This window comes from Mytilus californianus, unplaced genomic scaffold (assembly GCF_021869535.1).
Source record: "Mytilus californianus isolate M0D057914Y unplaced genomic scaffold, xbMytCali1.0.p SCAF_6, whole genome shotgun sequence".
NCBI lineage: Eukaryota > Metazoa > Mollusca > Bivalvia > Mytilida > Mytilidae > Mytilus > Mytilus californianus.
Genome location: NW_026262712.1, coordinates 101,419,737 through 101,443,720, shown reverse-complemented (window position 1 = coordinate 101,443,720; position 23,984 = coordinate 101,419,737). Strand labels below are relative to the sequence as shown.

The 23,984-nt window shown below is 32.2% G+C and overlaps 1 protein-coding gene across 1 annotated transcript in view; it reads right to left on the bottom strand.

Annotated features, from left to right (window-relative positions):
- Positions 1-21,703, bottom strand: part of LOC127706756 (importin-7-like) — a 63,990-nt gene extending 42,287 nt beyond the window's left edge. The window contains exons 1-8 of the mRNA XM_052211417.1: positions 21,528-21,703; positions 19,182-19,263; positions 17,015-17,171; positions 15,160-15,318; positions 13,616-13,772; positions 9,046-9,135; positions 7,403-7,497; positions 6,710-6,780 (exon numbers count right to left, since the gene is read on the bottom strand). Coding sequence (XP_052067377.1) covers positions 6,710-6,780; positions 7,403-7,497; positions 9,046-9,135; positions 13,616-13,772; positions 15,160-15,318; positions 17,015-17,171; positions 19,182-19,263; positions 21,528-21,611 — 895 coding nt within the window. The 5' untranslated portion in view covers positions 21,612-21,703. The remainder of the gene's footprint in view (positions 1-6,709; positions 6,781-7,402; positions 7,498-9,045; positions 9,136-13,615; positions 13,773-15,159; positions 15,319-17,014; positions 17,172-19,181; positions 19,264-21,527) is intronic.
- Positions 21,704-23,984: the final 2,281 nt, after the last annotated feature.

Genomic DNA, 23,984 nt, shown 5'->3' with positions numbered 1-23,984 from the left:
TACAGCCTTCCCTTTGTGATATGGAACCTTGTGGTACAATGTCAGAGAGATCCATACACTTACACACAAGTTATTGTCTGAAAGTTACAAAAATGCTTATTTTTGGCCCCTTTTTGGCCCCTAATTCCTTAACTGTTGGTACCATAACCCCCAAAATCAATCCCAACCTTCCTTTTGTGGTATTGAACCTTATGGTGAAATTTCATGGAGATCCATTCACTTAAACTAAAGTTAGAGTGCGAAAACCAATGTGTCTTCCGACGACAACGACGACGACGACGACGACGACGACGCCAACGTCATACCAATATACGACCAAAAAATTTTTAATTTTTGCGGTCGTATAAAAATGAGATTGAAATAATTAAACTTGACAAATAACATGTACCAAACTTATCAATTATATGATACTATAACTGTCACCACTGTACTTCTACATTATAATTATTTACAATGGTTGAACTACAGAGGTTATTTATGTATCTGACAATATACCCACATCTTTGACAATTATCCTGCACAAAGACGTCCGCTTGTCAGAAATTAATCAAAACATAATTAGTCAACAAAAATAATATAATCAATCAACTAGAGGCTCTAAAGAGCATGTGTCGCTCACCTATGTCTAAGTGCATATTCAATAATGGACAATCTCCTACATTGTGGACTTGGAATAGAATTCATGACAAAAAACATCTTTTTTGTTGATGTTGTATTGCTGATAATTTTTTCTGCTTTGAATTTCTTTCTATCTTCTTTAATTTTTGGGCAAAACAAAAAAGGGTAACTTTTTTATATCAACAGACAGATGGACAACTATGGATTAGAAAAGCTCAGCTGGCTTACAGGGGCTAAACATGAGGGAGTTTTATGTGCTGACATGTATTCCTGTGTTGGAATGGTTTATGACTGTCACCACTGCAATTCTACATAATAATAATTTACAATGGTCAAATTACAGAGGTTATTTATGTACCTGACAATATACCCACATCTTTGACAATTATCCTGTACAAAGATGTCCGCTTGTCAGAAATTTAAAGATGCTTAGCCGCTACATAAGAGGTTGCTCATTTGAATGTCAACAAGACGTTGTCAAAATAACAATGTTTACAAACCCATGAACTGTAATTCACAATTAAGTCTGTTAGCTTTATACTGAATGGAAAAGAGATACTATATATATCTATACATATATAAACAAGTCTAAATTGAAAATAACGTTCAAACCTATGATTGTGTTGGATAAAAATCGCAATTTTTATACGTGTGCATGCAAAACAAATTTCTTGGTAGAGGGGTCTAAATACAGCACAAACAACTTTTTCCAAAAGACCAAAAAAGTGAAAAAGTATATTTTAACAAAACGCATTTGACTAGCAGGTCGAACAACGGACGTTCTTAAACCCTGCCGACTGCCATTGGTGATTGCCAAATAAACGGATCACCAGATGTAACAAAATGGATCTTAACTATTAATTTAATACCAAACAGAAAACAATAAACTTGCGGAAAAGATGGTATACCGCAAACAAAAGGTGCAAAAATTAGTACACCATATCCGAATTTCGACAATACATATATAAATACACATGACATTTAAAATTATCCCTTTAGACCACTGAATTCATTTATTGCATACAAAGATGAAAATATTTAATTGTAACAACACCAAACAGTTACAAATAATGTTATATAGCATAAGATCTGGGTTTTTGGCTAAAATGAAGGATTTTAATGTACTGGCATGAATTCCTGTGTTTGAAAAGTATATGGGTGTCACCACTGTACTTCTACATTATAATATTTATAATGATCGAACTACAGAGGTTATTTATGTACCTGACAATATACCCACATTTTTGACAATTAACCTGTACAAAGATGTCCGCTTGTCAGAAATTATTAATCAAAGCATCATGGATGTTGTGATCCAGCCAACATTGTAGCTAGTCTGACATTTCTTTTTACCATACTTTCAATATTTCTTTTGTTATTTTCATTTCCATAATCTCACTGTAAAATTTCTATTCTATTGCCCAAAGATGGAGAATTTTGCAATATTGATGCAAATTTCAATTGAAGACACTCAGATTTTTTTACATCTTTTTTAGAAACATTTGAAATTCAATGATTTTGACAAGAATGTTAGGGGAAATCTTCAAACGTGTAGCATATTTTTTATATGCCATTAATAATAATTGGCTTAATTTCCAGAAAGAGGCATTAAAAATGCTCTTTCTCAACAACAACAAAAATAAACTACTAATTTTTATTTACATTGGTGTTCATTTTTCATTTAAGGAAACAATACATTTCCTGTATTCAATTATATATATACATGTACAAATACCTAATGCTGAGATAATTCCAATTACTGTTAAATAGCAGTATAATGGGGAATATACAAATTAACTTTTTGCAGAAAATGCTCAGGTAAGAGTTATGCATTTGTGTTTATTGTTTCAACCAAATCACTGATAATTGTAACTTAAATAGACCTTAATTACTAACTTATGTCAGATGATTATGACTTTGGTTACCAGTGAAATAAAATTTGTAGCTTTTTTATACAGATTTTCTTTGAAAAAAAACCCACATCTTATTAATCAGTCAGCTTTCACACAAAATTAACAGAATAGTTTTATCAAAGACATTATGTCTATGGTTTTATATAGAGATAATCAAAATAAATAATAGGTACACTCTTGAGGTCAAGACTTTGTGTATTCAGTTAGATGTGTAGTAAATTGAATACACAAAATTCTTGGACCTTAATATCAGTATGATTATCAACTGTTATGATATATTAACTGTGGTCAATTAAGACTGCATTTGAGTGGAGTTGAATCCAAAAAATACTTACACTTTTGAGTGTAATTGTTTGAAAATCATGACAATGTCTATCATAATGGTATTGTATCTTATTTGCCTAATGAAAGAATGGGAATAATAGCATTTCAAAAAAGTGTGGGAATCAACTCTGATATCAACACAAAACTTGAACCAAATTTTATTCAATGGCTTACAGGAACATAAATTACTGATAAATTCTTATCAACTGCTTAAATTTGATAAATCATATCTTTGGAAGAAAACCCAGTAAGCAGTTAAGGGTATTTGCTTTATATTGAACGGAAAAGAGTTATCATATATATATTTATACATATATAAATACACATGAGACATCTTAAATCTTTTTATCTCTTAAAACCACTGAATTCATATATTCAATACAAAGATGAAAAGATTTATTTCCAATGACAACAAACAGTTACAATGACAGTAAATTACGTTATACTATCAAAAATTTGGTTTTTTTTAACTGTTAAGAATACAAAAGTTTGAAAAGTACATGGGTGTCACCACTGTACTTCTACATTATAATAATTTATAATGCTTGAACTACAGAGGTTATTTTATGTACCTGACAATATACCCACATCTTTGACAATTATCCTGTACAAAGATGTCCGCTTGTCAGAAAGTAAATTAAAATGATGTCAACAAATATGACTTTGGGAGTTACTCAGTGTTCTCCCCCAGGATTTTTAGATAGCACCAGGGTTATCAAGGCGACAAATTAGATATATGCATCAAGCATAATTTGCATCGTGAAGCAACTCTTTTCCTCTATCCTCCTTAAGGTTAGTTCCCATAGGGTTCTTTCTTTATTTATTATCTTTTATCCATTTGAGTTTTTCTTTTCTTTTGTACTGTGTTTTGTTGACTTTAATGCAGTGAAAGAAACTATGTTCTCCATTCAGACAGACATGAAGAGAATTGTCAATTGTTATTACTACATGTATTTGTGATAATAGGGTGTTTTTTTTTGTTTTTTTTTATCTTTACTACTGTTTTTTAACAACATTGACTGGCTGAAAATGCCTACCGTTCCTACTCGCTTATTAGTCGGAAAATTGGGAGTAAAATTCATAATCCAGAGAGGGAGGCCGACTAATAGACGAGATCTAGTGACCAGAGGAAAAATCCAAGCTTGAGAAAAGTGGTCAGGAGTGAATTTCCTGGTCAAAACTACGTTTTTGATTGCCAAACCTACATAAATCAATAAATAAAAAGTTTTTGTTGAAAATAAATGACTTCAATACTGTCTTTGTGTTTTATTTGTTCTTTGGTAAACATTTTCTGCAAATTCGTGTTGAAATTCTACTGTTTCCGGTTTGTGTATTGATTTTCATGGTCACATGGTTTTCCTATAAACCCAAAAGAAGAGCCAAGAACCAAAAATGAAAAGGAGATAACAATGTACCAAATATGTGAAAGGATGTTTTCAGCGGAGTTATTGTGTCATTATTGTGATATCATGATATCAATTCAATGCTTATAAATCATATAATAATCAAAAAATAATTTTAAGATTCATTCCCAAAATCAAAATATTATTCATTATAGTGTCTCAGGTAAACAAAAATTACAAAATTGATTGACAAGCCAATATAATCCATTGATAACCCCAATTAAGAGACAAAGAGTTGTATTCACTAAAGGTGTGAAAACTATCAGTGATAGGTAAACAGATGACACTAATGAGTTGGAGTTAGTTATTTTAATATATTGATTAGCTTCACTTAATTTTTTTAATCCTTTAATCATCACAATATAATAAGAATTATGAAGTGTACATGCTCATTTAACACCGAGTTATGTATGCTGTGAAAAATATTTTCATCAAGTGTTGATTGACTTTAAATTTTTCAGGTTCATATTGGTTTATATTCGCTTTTCTCAAACAATAGGTTGTTAGTCATACCCTACAAAATCATTGATGCATTACGTAAACAACACATGGCTAATCTAACATTTGAACAGTGAACAAAACAAGAGAAATGAATACATCTTTATTATTAACAGCAATATAAATTATCATGATGAGCATCAACTAAATTCAAACCAAACAAACATTAATGCAGAAATGAATATTATTCCTGGATTTGCATTGGTTTTACCGGCGTTCAGTTACTGTCAGCTGAAAAAAAAATGCCCAAATTTTGTCCGACTTATACGAGGGTCAAGACTAAATCCTTAGAATTTGGAGCTGAAAAGGGACCCCGACTTATAGTAGGATTGACTATTAGGAGAGTATCTACGGTAGTTAGGTTGGCACAATGTCTATATAATAATGGTTTGATTTCATTGGGAGTATTAAAGATATTACCTCTCATTTACAATGTATTTTTTCTGTATGTATACAGATTATAATTTTTAATAAATTACATTCCATTTTAATAGTTAGCAATTATTTGTTAACTTATTTCCTATGAGTAAACATATTTTTAATCTAAGAATTTCAAAATAGCTAAAAAACTCTTCATGGATTTATTATGAAAACGTTGTTTTTGATGGTCTTACGCTTGGGTGGTGAGTGAAGCCATAAAATTGTTGTTAGAATTCATAAATTATCTCCATATATTAGTTAACACACAAACAATTCAAGTTACAAGTGCTAATTGATTGATTAAATCCAATCAGCAACAGGTAACCCTCATCAAGTAAATCAATCACCTGTTGTAATTATCAAGGTGCTGCTTAAATTTCACCTATAATTTTATAACACACAGATAAGCGAGTCTGTGTTGCTTTAAGGGCCTGGGGAGAACACTGAGTTACTGGTTTGAATATCAATAATTTAGGTAATTTTATTTACACTGTGTGGAAAAGAGGACTTCCTTTAATTTTCTTACTACCAATTTTTTTTATATAAAACTTCTACCACATCTTCCATTCCAGAAAGCAAAAGGAATAACATATAGCTTTTCAATATGGCAGTACACTTATTTTTCTCTTAATCAATAAAAACAATATAAACTTTGAATGATGTTTCATGCTTATGTACATTAGAAATCTGTCCAGTCAGAATCAGCATTGTATTTTTATCTCTATAATCCATTGATTTCCAACTCTTGCATTCGTAATGATATAGAAATTCTAATTTTGTTTCTGTCAACATAACAGATCAAATCATTGGGTTTAACACTTGTCAACTATTTAATGACACAAAACATGCAACAAATTATGAATTTAACCGGATTCCTTAAAATGACAAAAAAAAACAAAACATTTAGAAACATAATCTCTGATGAAAGTAACTGACTTTGTTAAATTTGTCTTGTAAGTATTCACACTTCCCCCATTATTTTGCTCAATGGAAGCTACAAAGAACTATTTAATAAAACTAAATTCAGAAAAGGGGCTTTTAAAAGAAAGACAGCAAAGCTATCTTTTTCCAATCAATTTTTGGCATCCATGTACTTTTTGTAGAAATGTGTATTTCGCGGATTAGCATGCACTTTCATTGTATCACAAAAAGAGTTGCAATGTACACCCCACTCGTCATCAGACATTAAAATACCATTCTCAGTTGGTGTAAAAAATTCAATGAACATGTGATCTGTTGTGTTTGTCACCAATATACTTCTATTTCCACTGTATTGTTAAACAATGGACAGAAGACATTGGAATTTAATGTTTCTGACAATATACCCACATCTATGACAACTGATCTGTGCATAGACGTCCGCTTGTCAGATTATCTTTTTTTCTAATATCATGGTGTGTAAAATTATTCAGTTATAGGTCAGTAGAGCTTGAGTTGTCAGTTTTAAGCAAGTCTGGCTTTACATAAAGCCTTTTGTATATTAATTTGGGTAAGCAAAAATTTGAAGAATTTTTTTTTTACAAAGCAGCTTACCTGAAAAGGCTTTCAGATACCATTCAGCAAATGCATTGTATTCTTTTGTAACATTACCAGGACTTCCATATCTACAAGGAGTAACCTTTAATATGTATAAGTGTTTGAATATCTGAAAGATCTTTTACCTTTAAAATAAGAGACTAGTTGTACTGGAGATATTTGAAATATAATCACTAAAATTAACTGGTCTCTAATTGTCAAACAAGATGCTCACAGTAATCAACATTTAACAAATGATAACAATTCCAAAGTTTAGGTTACATAAGGCATTATGAATGATACTGCTTATGAATGATACTGAAATTTCATTCATGGATTTTTTTCCATGCATAGTGGGATAAAATAAATGTTCCTTCTGCATTACAAATCCCTCCCATATACATATTATTCAGCAAACCAATTGGTTCAAGTGAAAGAACCTAATGAAAATTATTCCATGGACCAATAGGTTCAATAAATGCATTTACTACTATCTTTATGTTGTTTTTGGTGAACTTTGATGAGCGTTGATGAGTTGCTGTCTCATAAACAATAACACAACATCTCATACTATTATTAATGATTGATTGCAGTGAAATTTTTTTAATAACACCCAATTTAACCAGGATCAGGTGCGAAATAACAGCAATATTGGACCTGACGCTATAAATTTATCATCAAAGTAATACACTAATGCATATCTTTACAAACCTTTCAAAAACTCTAGCCAGTATATGTGTTGCCCATTTCTTTACCTTCCACCATGCTAACTCAGGTCGTTCATCTTCGTCTATCTGACTGGTTTCCTGTAATGTATCATTATGGAAAGTAGAATTTAATTATATTCAAGGGATGAAGGTTGTGGGATTTTCACTCAATATCTCTTATCAAGCTTTTAAAATCAGCTATCAAAACCTAATCTAAGGACTGTCAAAAAAGTGGTTTTATGCAGTGGGGTAGAAAGGGTTGTGATTTGAAAGCTATTTTCATTCAAACTGCAAATGTATATATGTCTGTAGAATTACTGCATACTTGTTTTATGTGAATTCCGAAATGAAAATGATTACATCAGAATAACAAATAACAACAAAAGACCCCTTCACGGTAATAGGCAAGTATTTTATTAAGTTTATTTTGTGAAAAGGAAGCCAAGGTACAATTTTCTCTATAACATTCATCGAAGTTTCACCAGAAAAATTTATAGCACTTTTACATTTGTATGGATTTTGAGGGTATTTGACTTTTGAGGTGCTCAATCAAAGGAGTAGGCCCGGTAAGACCCCTTTTTGGCCCCAAAATATAGCAGTTTTACAAAATTGTTAAAATGTAAATTTTTAGCTATTTATTGGAAAGAAGAAAACTTCTGTTACATAAATATGGGCTGTTTTTGACAATACAATGTACATGTATCGGGTATTAGCATCATTAATGCATGCTAAATTACTGAAATCTTCCAAATTTTAGCATTTTGGTTAATTTTTAGACGGTTTCCGTCTGAAATGGAAGTGGCCGCATTTGTGTTCATTCTTAATATTTAAATGTTAGTTGTATCTGATGATAATACATAACATATATAAAGGTTGAGAATGAACACGGATGTGGCCACTTTCATTTTTGACAAAAACCATCTGAAAAGTGACATATTATGGCATATTTGATAGATTTTTCATAATTAAGCTTGAATTTGAGCGTCTTTAATGACTAAATCAGTTCAAATCTTTCACATAAACTAATTGAATTGACTGAAGTAGACACTTAAGTGTTTAAAAAGTGTCCAAAATCTTTCGTCAGATGAACCTGAATTTTGAGGCCAAAATCGGCCCTTACCGGACCTACTCCTTTCAATACTGTCCATGTCTATCAGGGTTGTCGTTTGTTGTTTTTTATATAGAGTTTTGTACATAAATCAGGCCGTTAGTTTTCTCGTTTAAGTTGTTTTACATTTGACATTTTGGAGCCTTTAATATCTGACAATGCAGTGTGGGTTTTGCTCATTGTTGAAGGCTGTCAATGACCTATAGTTGTTCAACTTTAATGTCATTTGGTCTCTGGTGGAGAGTTGTCTCATTGGCAATCATACCACATCTTCTGATTTTTTTTTATTATATGTAAACACCATCAGCACTACGACAAATCTCTTCAGTACAGACAGTTAAGCTACTGTCAGAACGACATTAATGTAGCACTGCCTTCAAAGAAAAATGTGTTTTCATCATTTGATGTTCACTATCATCTTCAGAAGTTATGTTTCAGACTACCCAATGTCTGATTAATCATGTTTATTTCATTATTTTGCATGGATCATATTTCTCGAATAGCCTTCAAATAAGCAGTACTATTTTTAAGTTAGGTACCTCAGGAACAGGTCTGTCTACAATCTGTCTGATAACTTCCATCCACTGAGTGAACACTTCTTTTGTTAAAACATCTTGAGGCAAAAAATTCTGCAAATTAATTTAACATAAATAAGATAAAAAAAGATGAGGTATAGGATGAACTACAATGAATCTAAATTCAATATCACAGACTAAACCATATATAAAGACAACATAAGAGATTAACACAAGTCCTCAAATAAAGAACAACAATCAATATCATAATAGAATTGCTTCCAACTATTAAATGATTTGTTTTAAATACATCATCAGCACTACGACAAATCTCGTCACTTCAGACAGTTAAGCCACTGTCAAAACAACATAGTACATCATCAGCACTACGACAAATCTCGTCACTTCAGACAGTTAAGCTACTGTCAAAACAACATAGTACATCATCAGCACTACGACAAATCTCGTCACTTCAGACAGTTAAGCTACTGTCAAAACAACATAGTACATCATCAGCACTACGACAAATCTCGTCACTTCAGACAGTTAAGCTACTGTCAAAACAACATAGTACATCATCAGCACTACGACAAATCTCGTCACTTCAGACAGTTAAGCCACTGTCAAAACAACATAGTACATCATCAGCACTACGACAAATCTCGTCACTTCAGACAGTTAAGCCACTGTCAAAACAACATAGTACATCATCAGCACTACGACAAATCTCGTCACTTCAGACAGTTAAGCCACTGTCAAAACAACATAGTACATCATCAGCACTACGACAAATCTCGTCACTTCAGACAGTTAAGCTACTGTCAAAACAACATAGTACATCATCAGCACTACGACAAATCTCGTCACTTCAGACAGTTATGCTACTGTCAGAACGACATTAATGTAGCACTGTCTTCATGATAAATCTGTTTATCATCATTTGATGCTATGCAAACTTCTTAAAAAATTGATAAAAAATTCAAACAATTCAATTTATCCTTTTTTTTGGTATCATTATTTGTTGTCTCATTGACACATCCCAAAATAAAAATAAGGAGATGAGGTATGTATGCCATTGAAATAAAATGATCCGCTGGGCGCAGCTTGATACGACGGGAGAGGTCGAACCCTGAACAGTTAGGGCAAGTATGGACACAACATTCAAGCTTGATACAGCACTGAATTTGGATTGTGATTAAATATTTGACACAGCATCGGTTTCTGACACAGAATGAATGTGGTCTAAGAACTTAAAAATTTTTAATTTACCTATTCAAACCATATCATTATTATTTGCTTTTAAATATAAATCAGAAATAACCAATTTAAAATGGAAAATTTTAAAGAAAAAAAAATCCCCCCCCCCAAATTTTTTGAACCCCCTTATGATTCATCACCCACAAACTCTATCCCAGCCTTCCCTTTGTGGTATGGTACCTTGCAGTACAATTTCAGAGAGATCCATACACTTGAACACAAGTTATTGTCTGGAAACTAGAAAAATGCTTATTTTTTGGCCCCAAATTCCTAAACGTTTAGGGCAATTACCCCCAAAATCAATCCCAGCCTTCCCTTTGTGGTATGGTACCTTGCAGTACAATTTCATAAAGATCCATACACTTGAACACAAGTTATTGTCTGGAAACTAGAAAAATGCTTATTTTTGGCCTTCTTCCTAAGCTTTTTGGTCAATTACCCCCAAACTCAATTCCAGCTTTCCCTTTGTGATATGGAACCTTGTAGTACAATTTCATAAAGATCCATACACTTACACACAAGTGATTGTCATTAAACTAGAAAAATGCTTGTTTTTTGCCCCTTTTTGGCCCCTAATTCCTAAAATTTGGAGGCAATTACCCCCAAAATCAATCCCAGCATTCCCTTTGTGATATGGAACCTTGTGATACAATGTCAGAGAGATCCATACACAACACACAAGTTATTGTCATGAAACTAGAAAAATGCTTGGTTTTTGCCCCTTTTTGGCCCCTTATTCCTAAAATTTGGAGGCAATTACCCCCAAAATCAATCCCAGCATTCCCTTTGAGATATGGAACCTTGTGGTACAATGTCAGAGAGATCCATACACTTACACACAAGTTGTGTCTGGAAGTTACAAAAATGCTTATTTTTGGCCCCTAATTCCTTAACTGTTGGTACCATAACCCCCAAAACCATCCCACCTTTCTTTTGTGGTATTGAACCTTATGGTAAAATTTCATTGAGATCCATTCACCTAAACTAAAGTTAGAGTGCGAAAACTAGTGTATCTCGGACAACAACGACGACGACGCCAACGTCATACCAAAAAACGACCACAAAAATTTTTTTGCGGTCGTATAAAAATCTAAACACATGTTTAGATTCAGCATATCAAAGAACCCCATATATTCATTTTTTGTTAAAATCAAACTAAGTTTAATTTTGGACCCTTTGGACCTTCATGTAGACCAATTTAAAATTTGGATTACCTCCCTTACACTGTTTTAAATTATCTTAATTGTTCATTAACCATTACTTTATTCATAATTTAAAAGCAGTGTAAGGGAGATAATTTCAATGATGTATTTGATTTATCTCCCTTACACTGCTTTAAATTATGTTTTGTACTAATGTATTTGTCCATTAACCAGGACAACCTTGTTTTTCCCCCTTTTTTGCCCCTAATTCCTAAACGGTTTGAGTCATAACCCCCCAAAACAAATCCTAACCATCCCTTTGTGGTATGGAAACTTGTAGCATAATTTCAGAGAGATCCATACACTGTTCCACAGTTATTGTCTGGAAACTAGAAAATGCTTATTTTTGGCCCCTTTGTGGCCCCTAATTCCTTAACTGTTGGAACCATAACCCCCAAAATCAATCCCCACCTTCCTTTTGTGGTATTGAAGCTTATGGTAAAATTTCAAAGAGATCCATTCACTTAAACTAAGGTTAGAGTGCGAAAACCAATGTGTCTTCGAACGATGATGACGACGACGCAAACGTCATACCAATATACGACCGCTAAATTTTTTTGCGGTTGTATAAAAACGGGACCCAAAATTAAAAATCTAAATACACAATTAGATTTGGCATATCAATTCCAAATCCCAATAATTCAATTTTTGATGAAATAAAACATAGTTTAATTTTGGACCCTTTTGACCTCAATATGAACCAATTTGATAGCGGGGCCCACAAATAAAAAATCTAAATACATGGTTAGATTCAGCATATCAAAAAAACCCATATATTCAATTTTTGTTGAAATCAAACAAAGTTTAATTTTGGACCCCAATTTGGACCAACTTGAAAACTGGGCCCAAAATCAAAAATCTAAATACATGTTTAGATTCAGCATATATATTCAATTTTTGTTAAAATCAAACTAAGTTTTATTTTGGACCCTAATGTAGACCAATTTGAAAACTGGAACCAAAATTAAAAATCTAAATACACGGTTAGATTTGGCATATCAAAGAACCCTAATAATTCAATTTTTGATGAAATAAAACAAAGTTTAATTTTGGACCCTTTTGACCTCAATATGAACCAATTTGATAGCGGGGCCCACAAATAAAAAATCTAAATAAATGGTTAGATTTAGCACATCAAAGAACCCCATATATTCAATTTTTGTTGAAATCAAACAAAGTTTAATTTTGGACCCCAATTTGGACCAACTTGAAAACTGAGCCCGAAATCAAAAATCTAAATACATGTTTAGATTCAGCATATCAAAGAACCCCATATATTCAAATTTTGTTAAAATCAAACTTTTTTGAAAAAATCAAAGTTTAATTTTGGACCCTTTGGACCTTAATGTAGACCAATTTGAAAACTGGACCCAAAATTAAAAATCTAAATACACGGTCAGATTTGGCATAACAAATAAATGTGGTCAAAGATTCAAAAAAGTTCCTATCAAACTAACAAAAGCAGATAACTTAAAATTGAAAATTGGTAATTAATTGAAAGTCACTGGACCATGAACTAGGGGGCAGGGCATTGAAATAGTCACCAAACTGATATGTACTGACAGTAATGCAACTTTATATCAAATATCAATAACAAGTGTTTCCTATCAAACTAACTTAAGCAGAAAACTTAATTGTTGATGCTGTTGTCACCTGAAAAGCAGGATTACTTTTCCAGCGACAACGGCTTCAACAATGGTTATGATCTCGCGTTCTTTTGTCGCAGGCGAGAAAAAAAACACAGATCTCTGTATGGCATTTAATAAAATCAAAATACTTTACTTATAGTAAATTAATATGCAAATTTATACCTAAATTGATCAAAACAGAACTTGTAACATGTTTGTTTTTTAAATTTGCCAAAGAATATAATTAGTCAATGTCTCGTTATGGAAACCCCAAAATTCACTATTCAATAATTAAAACAGCAGGTGCACAACTTCATGTCTTGTAAAAGAATCTGTGCAAGTTTTGAATAATTCTGTCAGGCTGTTTCTTCAGGAGTTTAGATTAACAAAGTGTGAAGTGGATGATAACAACACAAGTGATCCCTATATGTTGCTTGCGACAGCTTGACACTATCAAGCCTATACAACATAGATCTACTCAGGAATACAAATTCTGATCTTTTTTACCTGAATAAAGGCATAATAAATTTTCAGTATCTGTTTCTGTAGTAGGACTGAGGCTTCTGATTGGTCCTGCATCATGAATGAAATCCTCTGGTATATTAATGGTAACATCACTGCCATGGCATCATCGAGTATCTTTCTTTCATCAGGTCTTTTGTATCTAAAACATTCAATTTTGTTTTTCATTCCATGATCCAGGTTTTCAAAATGATAATTAGAAACAGAGATCTAAAAAGTGGTGGTCTGAAGGTCCTAACCACCAAAGGACAGACACAACTTGGGTATTTTGCAATAGAAATAATAGTGAGGACCAGCAGATTTTCTTCAAGGACCACCAGGGAAAAAAAGATGTTGACTACAAGGAAATCTGAACAATACTGAACCAGGCAATCAAACCTGTATTCTAATATTTTGTTCCAGAAAATACTTATCCCTCTCAGGAAGGCAATTCTATTTTTTATCATATGGGTGGTGGTGTTTGAAAGTTAATAATTGATGAAAGTGGTGCCCCAGAGAAGGAAATGAAATATTTTGGGCGTCAGTATGTTGAAAAAAAAGTGTAATATGTAGGTGGTGGGTTCACAAGTCTATTGATATATGCAAAGTGTAATAAGATAATAGGTGAGGGTTCTAATTTATTTTAATTTCTGTGAGTGATGGGGATAAAAAACATAGTATTTTCTGGAACAGTCGTTAGAATTTCTATCAGGAATTTACCTTCATTCAAAGTTGATGAGGATCTGATGAAGAATTAAGAGATGTCCATCAGAAATTAATATGGTGTATTGTTACAAGTCCCCTCCCATAACAATAGTTCCCCATTTCAGGTTTTTCTGAGTGAAAACCATCATACTTTTTTTGAAGAGGATAGGATGAAAAATGAAGGTGCTATCCCATCATCAAAAATTGATGCGAGGCATATATTTACTTTTGTCCTTCCAGAAAAAATGTCCCACATTTCAGATTGAATTATTGAACTCATCTGAGCTTTTAATGAGTTGACGCCTCCATCCAAATTTGAGGAGGATCTGATAAACGATGAAGGTGCCAAGTGATGACTGAGACCCACACATGGACCTGAAGGTAAAAAACACTTTGTTGTGTGGGGTATAAAAATATACTGCTTTGATGTCTTTTGGGCTTTTATGGTGTGTGACATTTGACAGTTTCCCAAAATTCAATTATTAGAGTTCTTTTCCTAATGCTTGTAGAGGTTTGGTTGGCTTGCTTGCTTTGTTTATATAAATGTTTGCTCAAGATTTGTAATTATGATTGACATCTGCAATTTCAATGGATGTTAAGTATAATGCAGAGTATAATGTATACAAGATGAAGCCCCCCCCCCCCCCATAATCTATTGATTGCAGATGTCAATCTTAATTACAAATGCTTGAGTATTTAGAGCTTTAAACTAGGGTCATTCGGGGAAACTGGAACCACACATATATTTTTATTTGGCCTTACCATATGCATGTGTTATATAGTGGAATATTGCTATTTGATACATATAAAACCTTTAATATCCTACAACACTGCATCTAACTTACTCATAAACTTTAACCATTTGATATAAAGTCATCAAAGCTCCCATCCATTGCATGGGATTTTCTGACTGGATAAAAGTGGCAATCTTCTCTGGTAAAACAGCCCATCTTCCTGGATAATCACACTTTATGATGTGACTAACAATAACACATAACTGTGACCTAAAAATACAAGTTTATAGTATAATATTATAAACAAAGCAAGTGAAAACACTCATGTTTAGATGTGCAATCTTTACTATATCAGGGCTCACACCAGCAGGAGACAGGGTCGAAGAAGTTGCTTTCCCGCCCGTCACTTCGCTTTGCCCGACTGTCAAAAGCGATATCTAGTCGCCCTAGTGTTCACCATAGTCGATTTCAGTCCCTTTTGTCATCGGCAACTTTCAATTTTTACCAAATTGACAAAACAGCAATTTTTCATTTTTAAGAATAGAAATTCAAAGACATAAACAATTTATTTCTTTAGAAAAAAGGTGAAAGCATGGACTTGGTTGTATGTTATTTCATAGAAACAACTTTATATCAATTTCGGTGCTTGTTACTCGAGAGCATATATCAAAACATTCTGATTTTCGGCAAACTAAGTTTGTTTCTTCGTTAGAACGTGATGAAAATTGCCTTTAGTTAATGTTTAATCCATTTATTGCATTAAAAGCGTCATATTCCTTTCCAAATCGCTTGTCAAACATCGTTTATTTTAGTAAATTTTCCTCAACCGCCATTAAAATATTTATGCGAACTACGGATCGGAGGCGGGATTCATCGGAAACTGACCAGCTATGACCAAAATCCGGAATAACTACGGACACACAAATGGCACAGCTGACTGAGGAATAATGATCCCAAAAGGGAAAATTACACATTAACAGACTTTGGGTTAGATCTCACTGCTGAATGTATATATTTCCATGTATATATGCATTGTTTCAATTTATTGATTAAAGTTACATAACTTTGTTGAATTTAAATATCTTTTTAATGAGAAACAATGAGTTTCATAAACATGATAAACAGAATAGTTTTTAATTGAATTTTCATTGATATATGATACTTTCTTTTCCTTTTTGATATAGCAAAAGTTCTTTTTAGTGCTAGACATTTAGTTTGTAGTTTCTGACAAGAGGACTAATATAATTGTGGAACTATAAATGATAAATATAAACTATAAATCATTTATTGCAGACATAAACTGAAACAACTGTTACTTTAATTGTATACTCAAGATTTGAATTCAACAGTATAAAAATTAAATAAAAAGGATACATATGGCCCTTTATATTATATTAACAACCAAACATTGTAGTGACGCGAGCGAACAAGCACTTCTTTTTTCAAATCTCACTTCTCCCTATGAGTTTCAAAAAGAGAAGTCACTTTGTCACGGAATAGAATTTCCTTCATAATATAAGTTCCAAAAGGAAAAAATATTCTGGAATACTATTTCCACAGGAATAAATATTACAGTATATGTTCCTAACAGAATAAATGGTATAGAATATTTGTTCCAACAGGAATAGATATTATGACATTGTTTATTACAAAGTTTCCAGTGGAACTTCTGTTAGGCGGAACAAATATTCGTTGACAACTGCTCCTTATGATTCTGGAGTAGTGTGAGCGCTGTATATATGGCAGTTGTTTGATTATTTTGAATTTGTTTTTATTTATTGATTGAATCATTCATGGAATAACAACTTTGAACATATAACTAAGTTTTTTCTTCATTAATTGAGTTTCTAAGGCAATTTTTATCTAAAGATTGACTCCCTAAGGCAAAATCGATTTTGACTGATGTGTACAGACCAATGCCTCAGTGTTTTTTTTATGTTATATTTTCTCTCTAAATAATTTTTACCTGATTGGCCCAGCAGCATGTATGATGGCCTCTATGACGTTATCTCTGATCTGCTGACGGTCTTGTTCATGGACACTAAATGGCACAGGATCTCCTGGGTTCTCTACTTCCTTTTCTTGCCAGGACTGGGTCAACACATTTTTCAAGTAAATGGCACCTAATTATGGATATATGCAGAATGTAGTACAATAAAGATGATCAACAATCCAGAAGTTTAACCATTTTAATTCTGTCATTCTCAAACTTAATTCTGATTATTAGAAATTAAGTGAGCATTAAATTTTCTTTAAAAATAAAAATACAATATTATACTTGGCGAAAAAATAGACAAGTCCCTAACAGACTATTCAGCAGGATTTAAAATCTAACCCCCCCCCCTTTTCATTGGTATGAAACACTTCTGTGACTGACGCAGTACTGTATAAAGTCCAAACAATTTTTATATAACAGAACATCAAAAAGTTTTTACAAATTTAATATTGAAACTTCCGTACATTTTGGGAAAAAATTTGTAAAGGTTCCGCGGAACCCAGTGTCTCGCCTACTTTTTCTGTTAATTGCACGCTCAACAAAAATGAGGAAGTAAATCAATAAAATAAAAAATATTCCACTTAATACTATCTTTTGATTGTAAGAAGCTACTGTCCAAGTTTGGTAAAAATCAAGGATAGTTTATGAATCTAATAAATGTTTAAAAACTTTAACTGCAGACTGAATGTAAAGTTAACTGGAAGAAAACAAAATTTCCTTCTAGATACTAGCTTTTGATCATAAACAAGCTTCTGTCCACGTTTGGTACAAATCCAAAATAGTATAAGAAAGTTATTAAAATTTTAAAAACTTAAACCACAGAGTGAATGTGTTGTTTCCTGGCAGAAAATCTAAGTCCATTTAAAAGTAAAATACGGAAAAAATTTGTAAGTGTCTCGCCTACTTTTGCTGTTTATCGCAGGCTCAACAAAAATGAGGAAAAAAATTAATAAAAATATTCCTCTCTATACTATCTTTTGATTGTAAGTAGCTTCTGTCCAAGTTTGGTAAAAATCCAGGATAGTTTATGAATCTTATAAATGTTTTAAAAACTTTAACTGCAGACTGTATGTAATGCTAACTGGAAGAAAAACTAAGTCCATTTATAAGTAAAATACGGAAAAAATGGAACAAAATTTTAACAAAATTTCCTTCTAGATACTAGCTTTTAATCATAAACAAGCTTCTGTCCAAGTTTGGTACAAATCCAAGATAGTTTAAGAAAGTTGTTCAAATTTTAAAAACTTTAACCACAGAGTGAATGTAATGTTAACTGGCAGAAAAACTAAGTCCATTTATAAGTAAAATACTGAAAAAATGATTTTTTTTTTTTTACAAAATTTACTTCTGGATACTATCTTATGATCATAAACAAGCTTCTTTCCAAGTTTGGTAGAAATCCAAGATAGTTTAAGAAAGTAATTAAAATTTCAAAAACTTTAACCACAGAGTGAATATTTGTGGACGCTGCCGACGGAATGTAGGATCGCTATGTCTCGCTTTTTCGACAAAAGTTAAATGCTCGACAAAAATGGATTTATTTTTTTACAAAATTTCCTTCTAGATACTAGCTTTTGACCATAAACAAGCTTCTGTCCAAGTTTGGTATAAACCCAGGATAGTTTAAGAAAGTTATTAAAATTTTAAAAACTTTAACCACAGAGTGAATGTAATACATGTATTTCCCAGCAGAAAAACTTAGTCCATTTATAAGTAAAATACGGAAAAAATGGAATTTCATTTTTACAAAATTTACTTCTGGATACTATCTTGTGATCATAAACAAGCTTCTGTCCAAGTTTGGTAGAAATCCAGGATAGTATAAGAAAGTTATTAAAATTTCAAAAACTTTAACCAGAGAGTGAATATTTGTGGCAGCCGCCGACGGAATGTAGGATCGCTATGTCTCGCTTTTTCGACTTAAGTCGAAGGCTCAACAAAAAGTGGTTTTTTTTTAAATTGCAAATGTTGCAAAATTTGGAATTAAATCAATTGACAATGACACTGCACTTTGATAAATATATTTTTTAATATTTGTCATCTTTTGAGAACATGGGACATTTTCAAGTTTATAAAGGCAATCAATTTTCAATTATATGCTTCTTTTTCATTTGGAAAATATATATATATATATTACCTGCTTGTCTCACTGGCATGTCTAACTGTTCTGTCATTACAACTTGTAACAGCAAGGGAGAGAATCCTATTATCTTGTGAACCTACATCAATATACATTAAATTGCATTAGGTATGATTTTGGCATTATAGATTGATTGGTGTTTGCTTTACATCCAGTGGCAAATAATTCATGCATGTTCAGGACGAGAACAAATTAAAAACAAGTTGATTGGACTTCAACTTTATCAATAACTACCTTGACCAAAAACTTTAACCTGAATCGGGACAGACGGACACACAGACAGAAAAACATAAAGCCCCTCTACTATCGTAGGTGGGGCATAATTAATATAATTGGTAGGTTCTGCAATAGGGGTCTACCAGAATGAAGGGCGGGAAATTCGGCATGTCACTGGAAAATTAGGGAATAATGGAGATAGGCTGTCGTGAAAGTAACAAATATTTACCCGTGAAAGTAAATTTGCAAGATTAACATTTTCTTTTCAATGTTTCAATGAACCTGTGATTGTAGCAGACAGATCTTTTTTATCCTGGTGGTCCCAGTGAAAATTTGGTGGTCCTGTACTTGCAGGAAACTTTTGCTATCAATTATTCAGGTTTGGGACAACTTACCAAATGGGGAGCAATTCCCATTAACGAGGAACAATCCAGTTAACACTCGGTTAAGTACTGTAAACCAACTAATTTCCGTGTGCGATTTATTTTTGCGACTTTCGCGAGAAGAAAAAAAAACGTGAATATGAATTGCCATGAATACGTAAATCTTGGATCTTTCCTATTTAACTACATCAAACATATTTCAAAATTGCGAAATTAAATCGCCGCGAAGTAGGAGAGAAATGGCTAAACCCAAAATAAACTATCCGCGAAAATAAGTTGGTTTACAGTTATCATTAACAGATTAAACAAAGTTTTCTTTACTGAATCTTTTATACCTGAAATGACACATATTTATAGAAAATGGAACAACTTCTTCCAAAAAACCCTATTTCAATTCGAGTTTTAAAAACGTTAGTAAGTTTTTGAAGTTTTCACAGCCTTGTAACTTCTCACTGATGCAGCTTTGGACTCAAGTTTTGAAAATGATGAGTCCTGACACACTTTCGTGAGTCCAGTCCAGGAATCATGGACTCGCCTTAGTGAGAACCCTGTTTCAATAAATCAAAGTTAGAGCTATTCATCTTTTAGAAAATTTGCTGCATTTTTCATGAAGATGTGCCATTTCAAGTATAAAATGTGCGAGAAAAAAAACTGTCAACCTGTTATATGCAAAATTATTTGAGAAACTAAGACAAGACCAATTTGAACAATAACTATATGGTTCCTTAGGCCAAAAAAAAAATATATATGTCTGTTTTAAGATAACATCATTAGAAAAAATAGGATAGGTAGGTCGTATTTCCATTTCTTTTGGTGACATGGATTTTGAGTCTTGGAGTCCATCTTGCTATGGTCCGAGTTTCCCCGTATTTTTAATGATTGCCAGATTGGGATTATTTCCCTTGGTTATTGGGTGGAAAAAATGGCAGCAAAGTGTTTAATTCATAATACGAGTCGTGAGTTTCCTGAAATCACTTGTCCTATTCACTATTGTGAACATTAATATGTATCAGGCAATTGATTTATTTTATTGGCAACTCGAACTTTGCTTTTGACACGGGTTCAGTTAATTTTTCAGTTTATGATGGAAATAAAATGACTTAAGAGTCAACGCTTTATAGTAGGGTTGGTCGGGTAATTTTTTTTGGCCTAATAATATTTCATATACATTGTATTCTATACTAAATTAATCTAAATACCAGACAGCCTAAAAGAAGAATATAAAACCACCAACGTTGAGCATCAGAACAAACATGTTTCAGGAACACAGAGAAAGTATGATGCATAAACAAAACAAACATGTACCAATAACTTTCAGGGGCTTATCAGGCGTCACATGTCTCATATTAACATATTTGTAACAAGGCAAAAGACAGCAGGAAGTTATTTTTTCAACATTAAAATTGAGATACAAATATTTGCTTGTGAGACGGCTTAATTTGTCATCATAGATCAAGGAAATTTAAAAAATAATGACATTATTTCCTTGTTCAATGATATCATATCTTAAATATATACAAATGAGTAATCATTAAAAAATCATTCAAACGTTTTATTTCTATAAATCAATCAGGGCAATGAATTCTCAAACACTACTTTTTACATTTTAGTATTAGTTTTTATATGGCTAAAATAATGTCGATTCCAATCACTGGTTGTGCCATATTCTTTACAATGACTCAAAACTGTCAAAGCGCACATGTTGTCGGCCATTTTGGAAAACGTGTCTTGCGTTTTATCTCACCTCGTGAAGCTGTTTCTCTGCTTGTTCTCTATTATTAATGTCCATAGTGGCCCGAAGGGCTTCTACAATGCTGTTGACGTCCATTGTATATGTTTAAGGCGTGTTTTAATTATTTAAATTGAGTAAAATTGGTCTTCTTCTGGACCAAACCAAGGTTCATGCCGGTGATCGCGCCAAGAAAGGACATTGATGACGTAAAAATTCCCAATGAAAATTTGTAAAAGAAGTTTATAACAAAATAAAATAATGGCTATGTGTTAATAATAAGTACCAATTAGTGAAAATTTTAGCTTAATAGTATATATTATTTGCTAATTATTAGATTTATTTGTTAATTAATATATTTTACGACAGTATATATCAGGTCATGACCCTATGAACTTTCAACTTGATATGGGAAGGTGTAAAACTGTCATTTTCACGTGTTTTCAAAATTATATTACTTCACAATAATCAAGGATGTAAGTTAAGTAGAAATGAATTGTCAGAAAATATACTATATTATATATTTTTTGTTTTAAATTGTAGTTGTTAATGTAAGAATTCCAAGGATTTTTATAGTAAGAAGGTTCTTACTATAAAAATCCTTGAAGAATTCCAACTAGAAAATTTTCAAAAGATCAAAAAAGAATTTTAGCTAAAGGAAAGAGTTCCATATTATGGCATAAGACATAAAGCTTTATTTAAATTTGGTATATGCAATATAATTACAAATGTAAGCTCTGAAGATCTTTTAAAATCGACAAAACACAAAAGTCAAAACATACATATCAAGTCATGCACACATGATACAATTAAACATACAAAGCAATAGTTCATATTATGCATACATACAACACAAATGTTGTATTAAGCAGCATAACAACACCGAAGCACGTACTTGTGGGGTAAAAAACGCTGAAGCATGTACTTGTGGGGTAAAAAACACTGAAGCATGTACTTATGGGGTAAAAACACTAAAGCAAAAGTAAAAGTGTTTGCAACATAAAAAAGCACATATAGATTTGTTAGGTAACTAACATAAGCACAAACTAGCAGAAGCGCTATAAGTTATAAAAAAAAATTGCTATGCCATTTTGAAAACAAAAGCATGAAACTAAATACAATGAGCAGAATTAACTGGTTTTGCATGCGTTATATTGGCATGAGCTGCCAGACCAAGAATTTATCAAGTTCCTGAATTGATTTAAAGATGATTGCTTATGCAGCTCATCTGGCAGCTTATTCCAAAGTTTAGCACCGACATACCTTAAAGATTGTAAGCCATATGCAGTTGTTCTCACATGGTAGATGTGCTGTATTCTGGTATATAAAAGAGTAAGAGTTTTCAGTTAAGTGGATTAAATCGTGAAGATAAGAAAGACATGCTTTATTAATAATTTTGAAAACTTCTCATTCTTCAAATTTTTAAAGATGGTAATTTTGATTTGCAGAGTAGATCTTCATAACTTGCTGAAAAGTCTTCATTAATTAATCTTAAAGCTCTCTCTTGAATTTACAAATCTTGTATGTATTAACATCCCCACAAAAGTGCCAAACTAGTGGGCAGTAATCAAAGTTGGACATTATGAAAGAATAATAATTTGTTAATTTTCCAAATTTAGTCAGGTGTTTTTCCATTCTTTTTAATACATTTAGCTATTTGGATGCATTTTTACATATTATAGAGGCATGTTCATTGAAATTTAGTTTAAAATCTATTGTTACTCCTAAAAGCTTAACCTCATTTTCGCATTTAATGGCACCCCCATGGAATAAACTGTAATATTTTATTGTGTTTAGTATGATGGGCATCCCATGTGGAACTCTTACATTTTACCTTGTTTACAGTGATATTTCGATGCAATATGATGACAGATTTTAAAAACAACAAGGTTAAAACTGTCTGATAAGTGCAATTTGAGTACCCTCACATTACAGTTTTAATCAATATTATTATAGGTCACAGTTAATGCTGCTTTATCCAACAAACATCACTTGTTCAACTAGAATTGGCGAAAACTGGAAAGTCACACAATTTTTTTATTTTTTCAAGTTATCATAAGTTTCCAACATTTTTTTTAACACTATTAGTACGGGATACAGCATTATACTTTAAAATTGTTCCTTTTTATAACAACATAGGAGAACTCTCAAAATTTACACCAAACACACAGACATCTGTATAAAGGTTAGCTACAATTTTCAATTGGAATGCCCAATTAATAGCTGTATAAAGGTTAGCTACAATTTTTAATTGGAATGCCCAATTAATAGCTGTATAAAGGTTAGCTATAATTTTCAATTGGAATGCCCAATTAAGGGCATACGATACAGTTTTGATCCCACGGTGATTTTTTTACGAAAGTTTGCATACAAGCTATTTTTCACCTAGTCAATTCAAATATGTAATAAAAAATATACCTTCATGTGCTACTTTTAGAGATAAATGGGGTCGAAATTTTAGACGTTTACTGG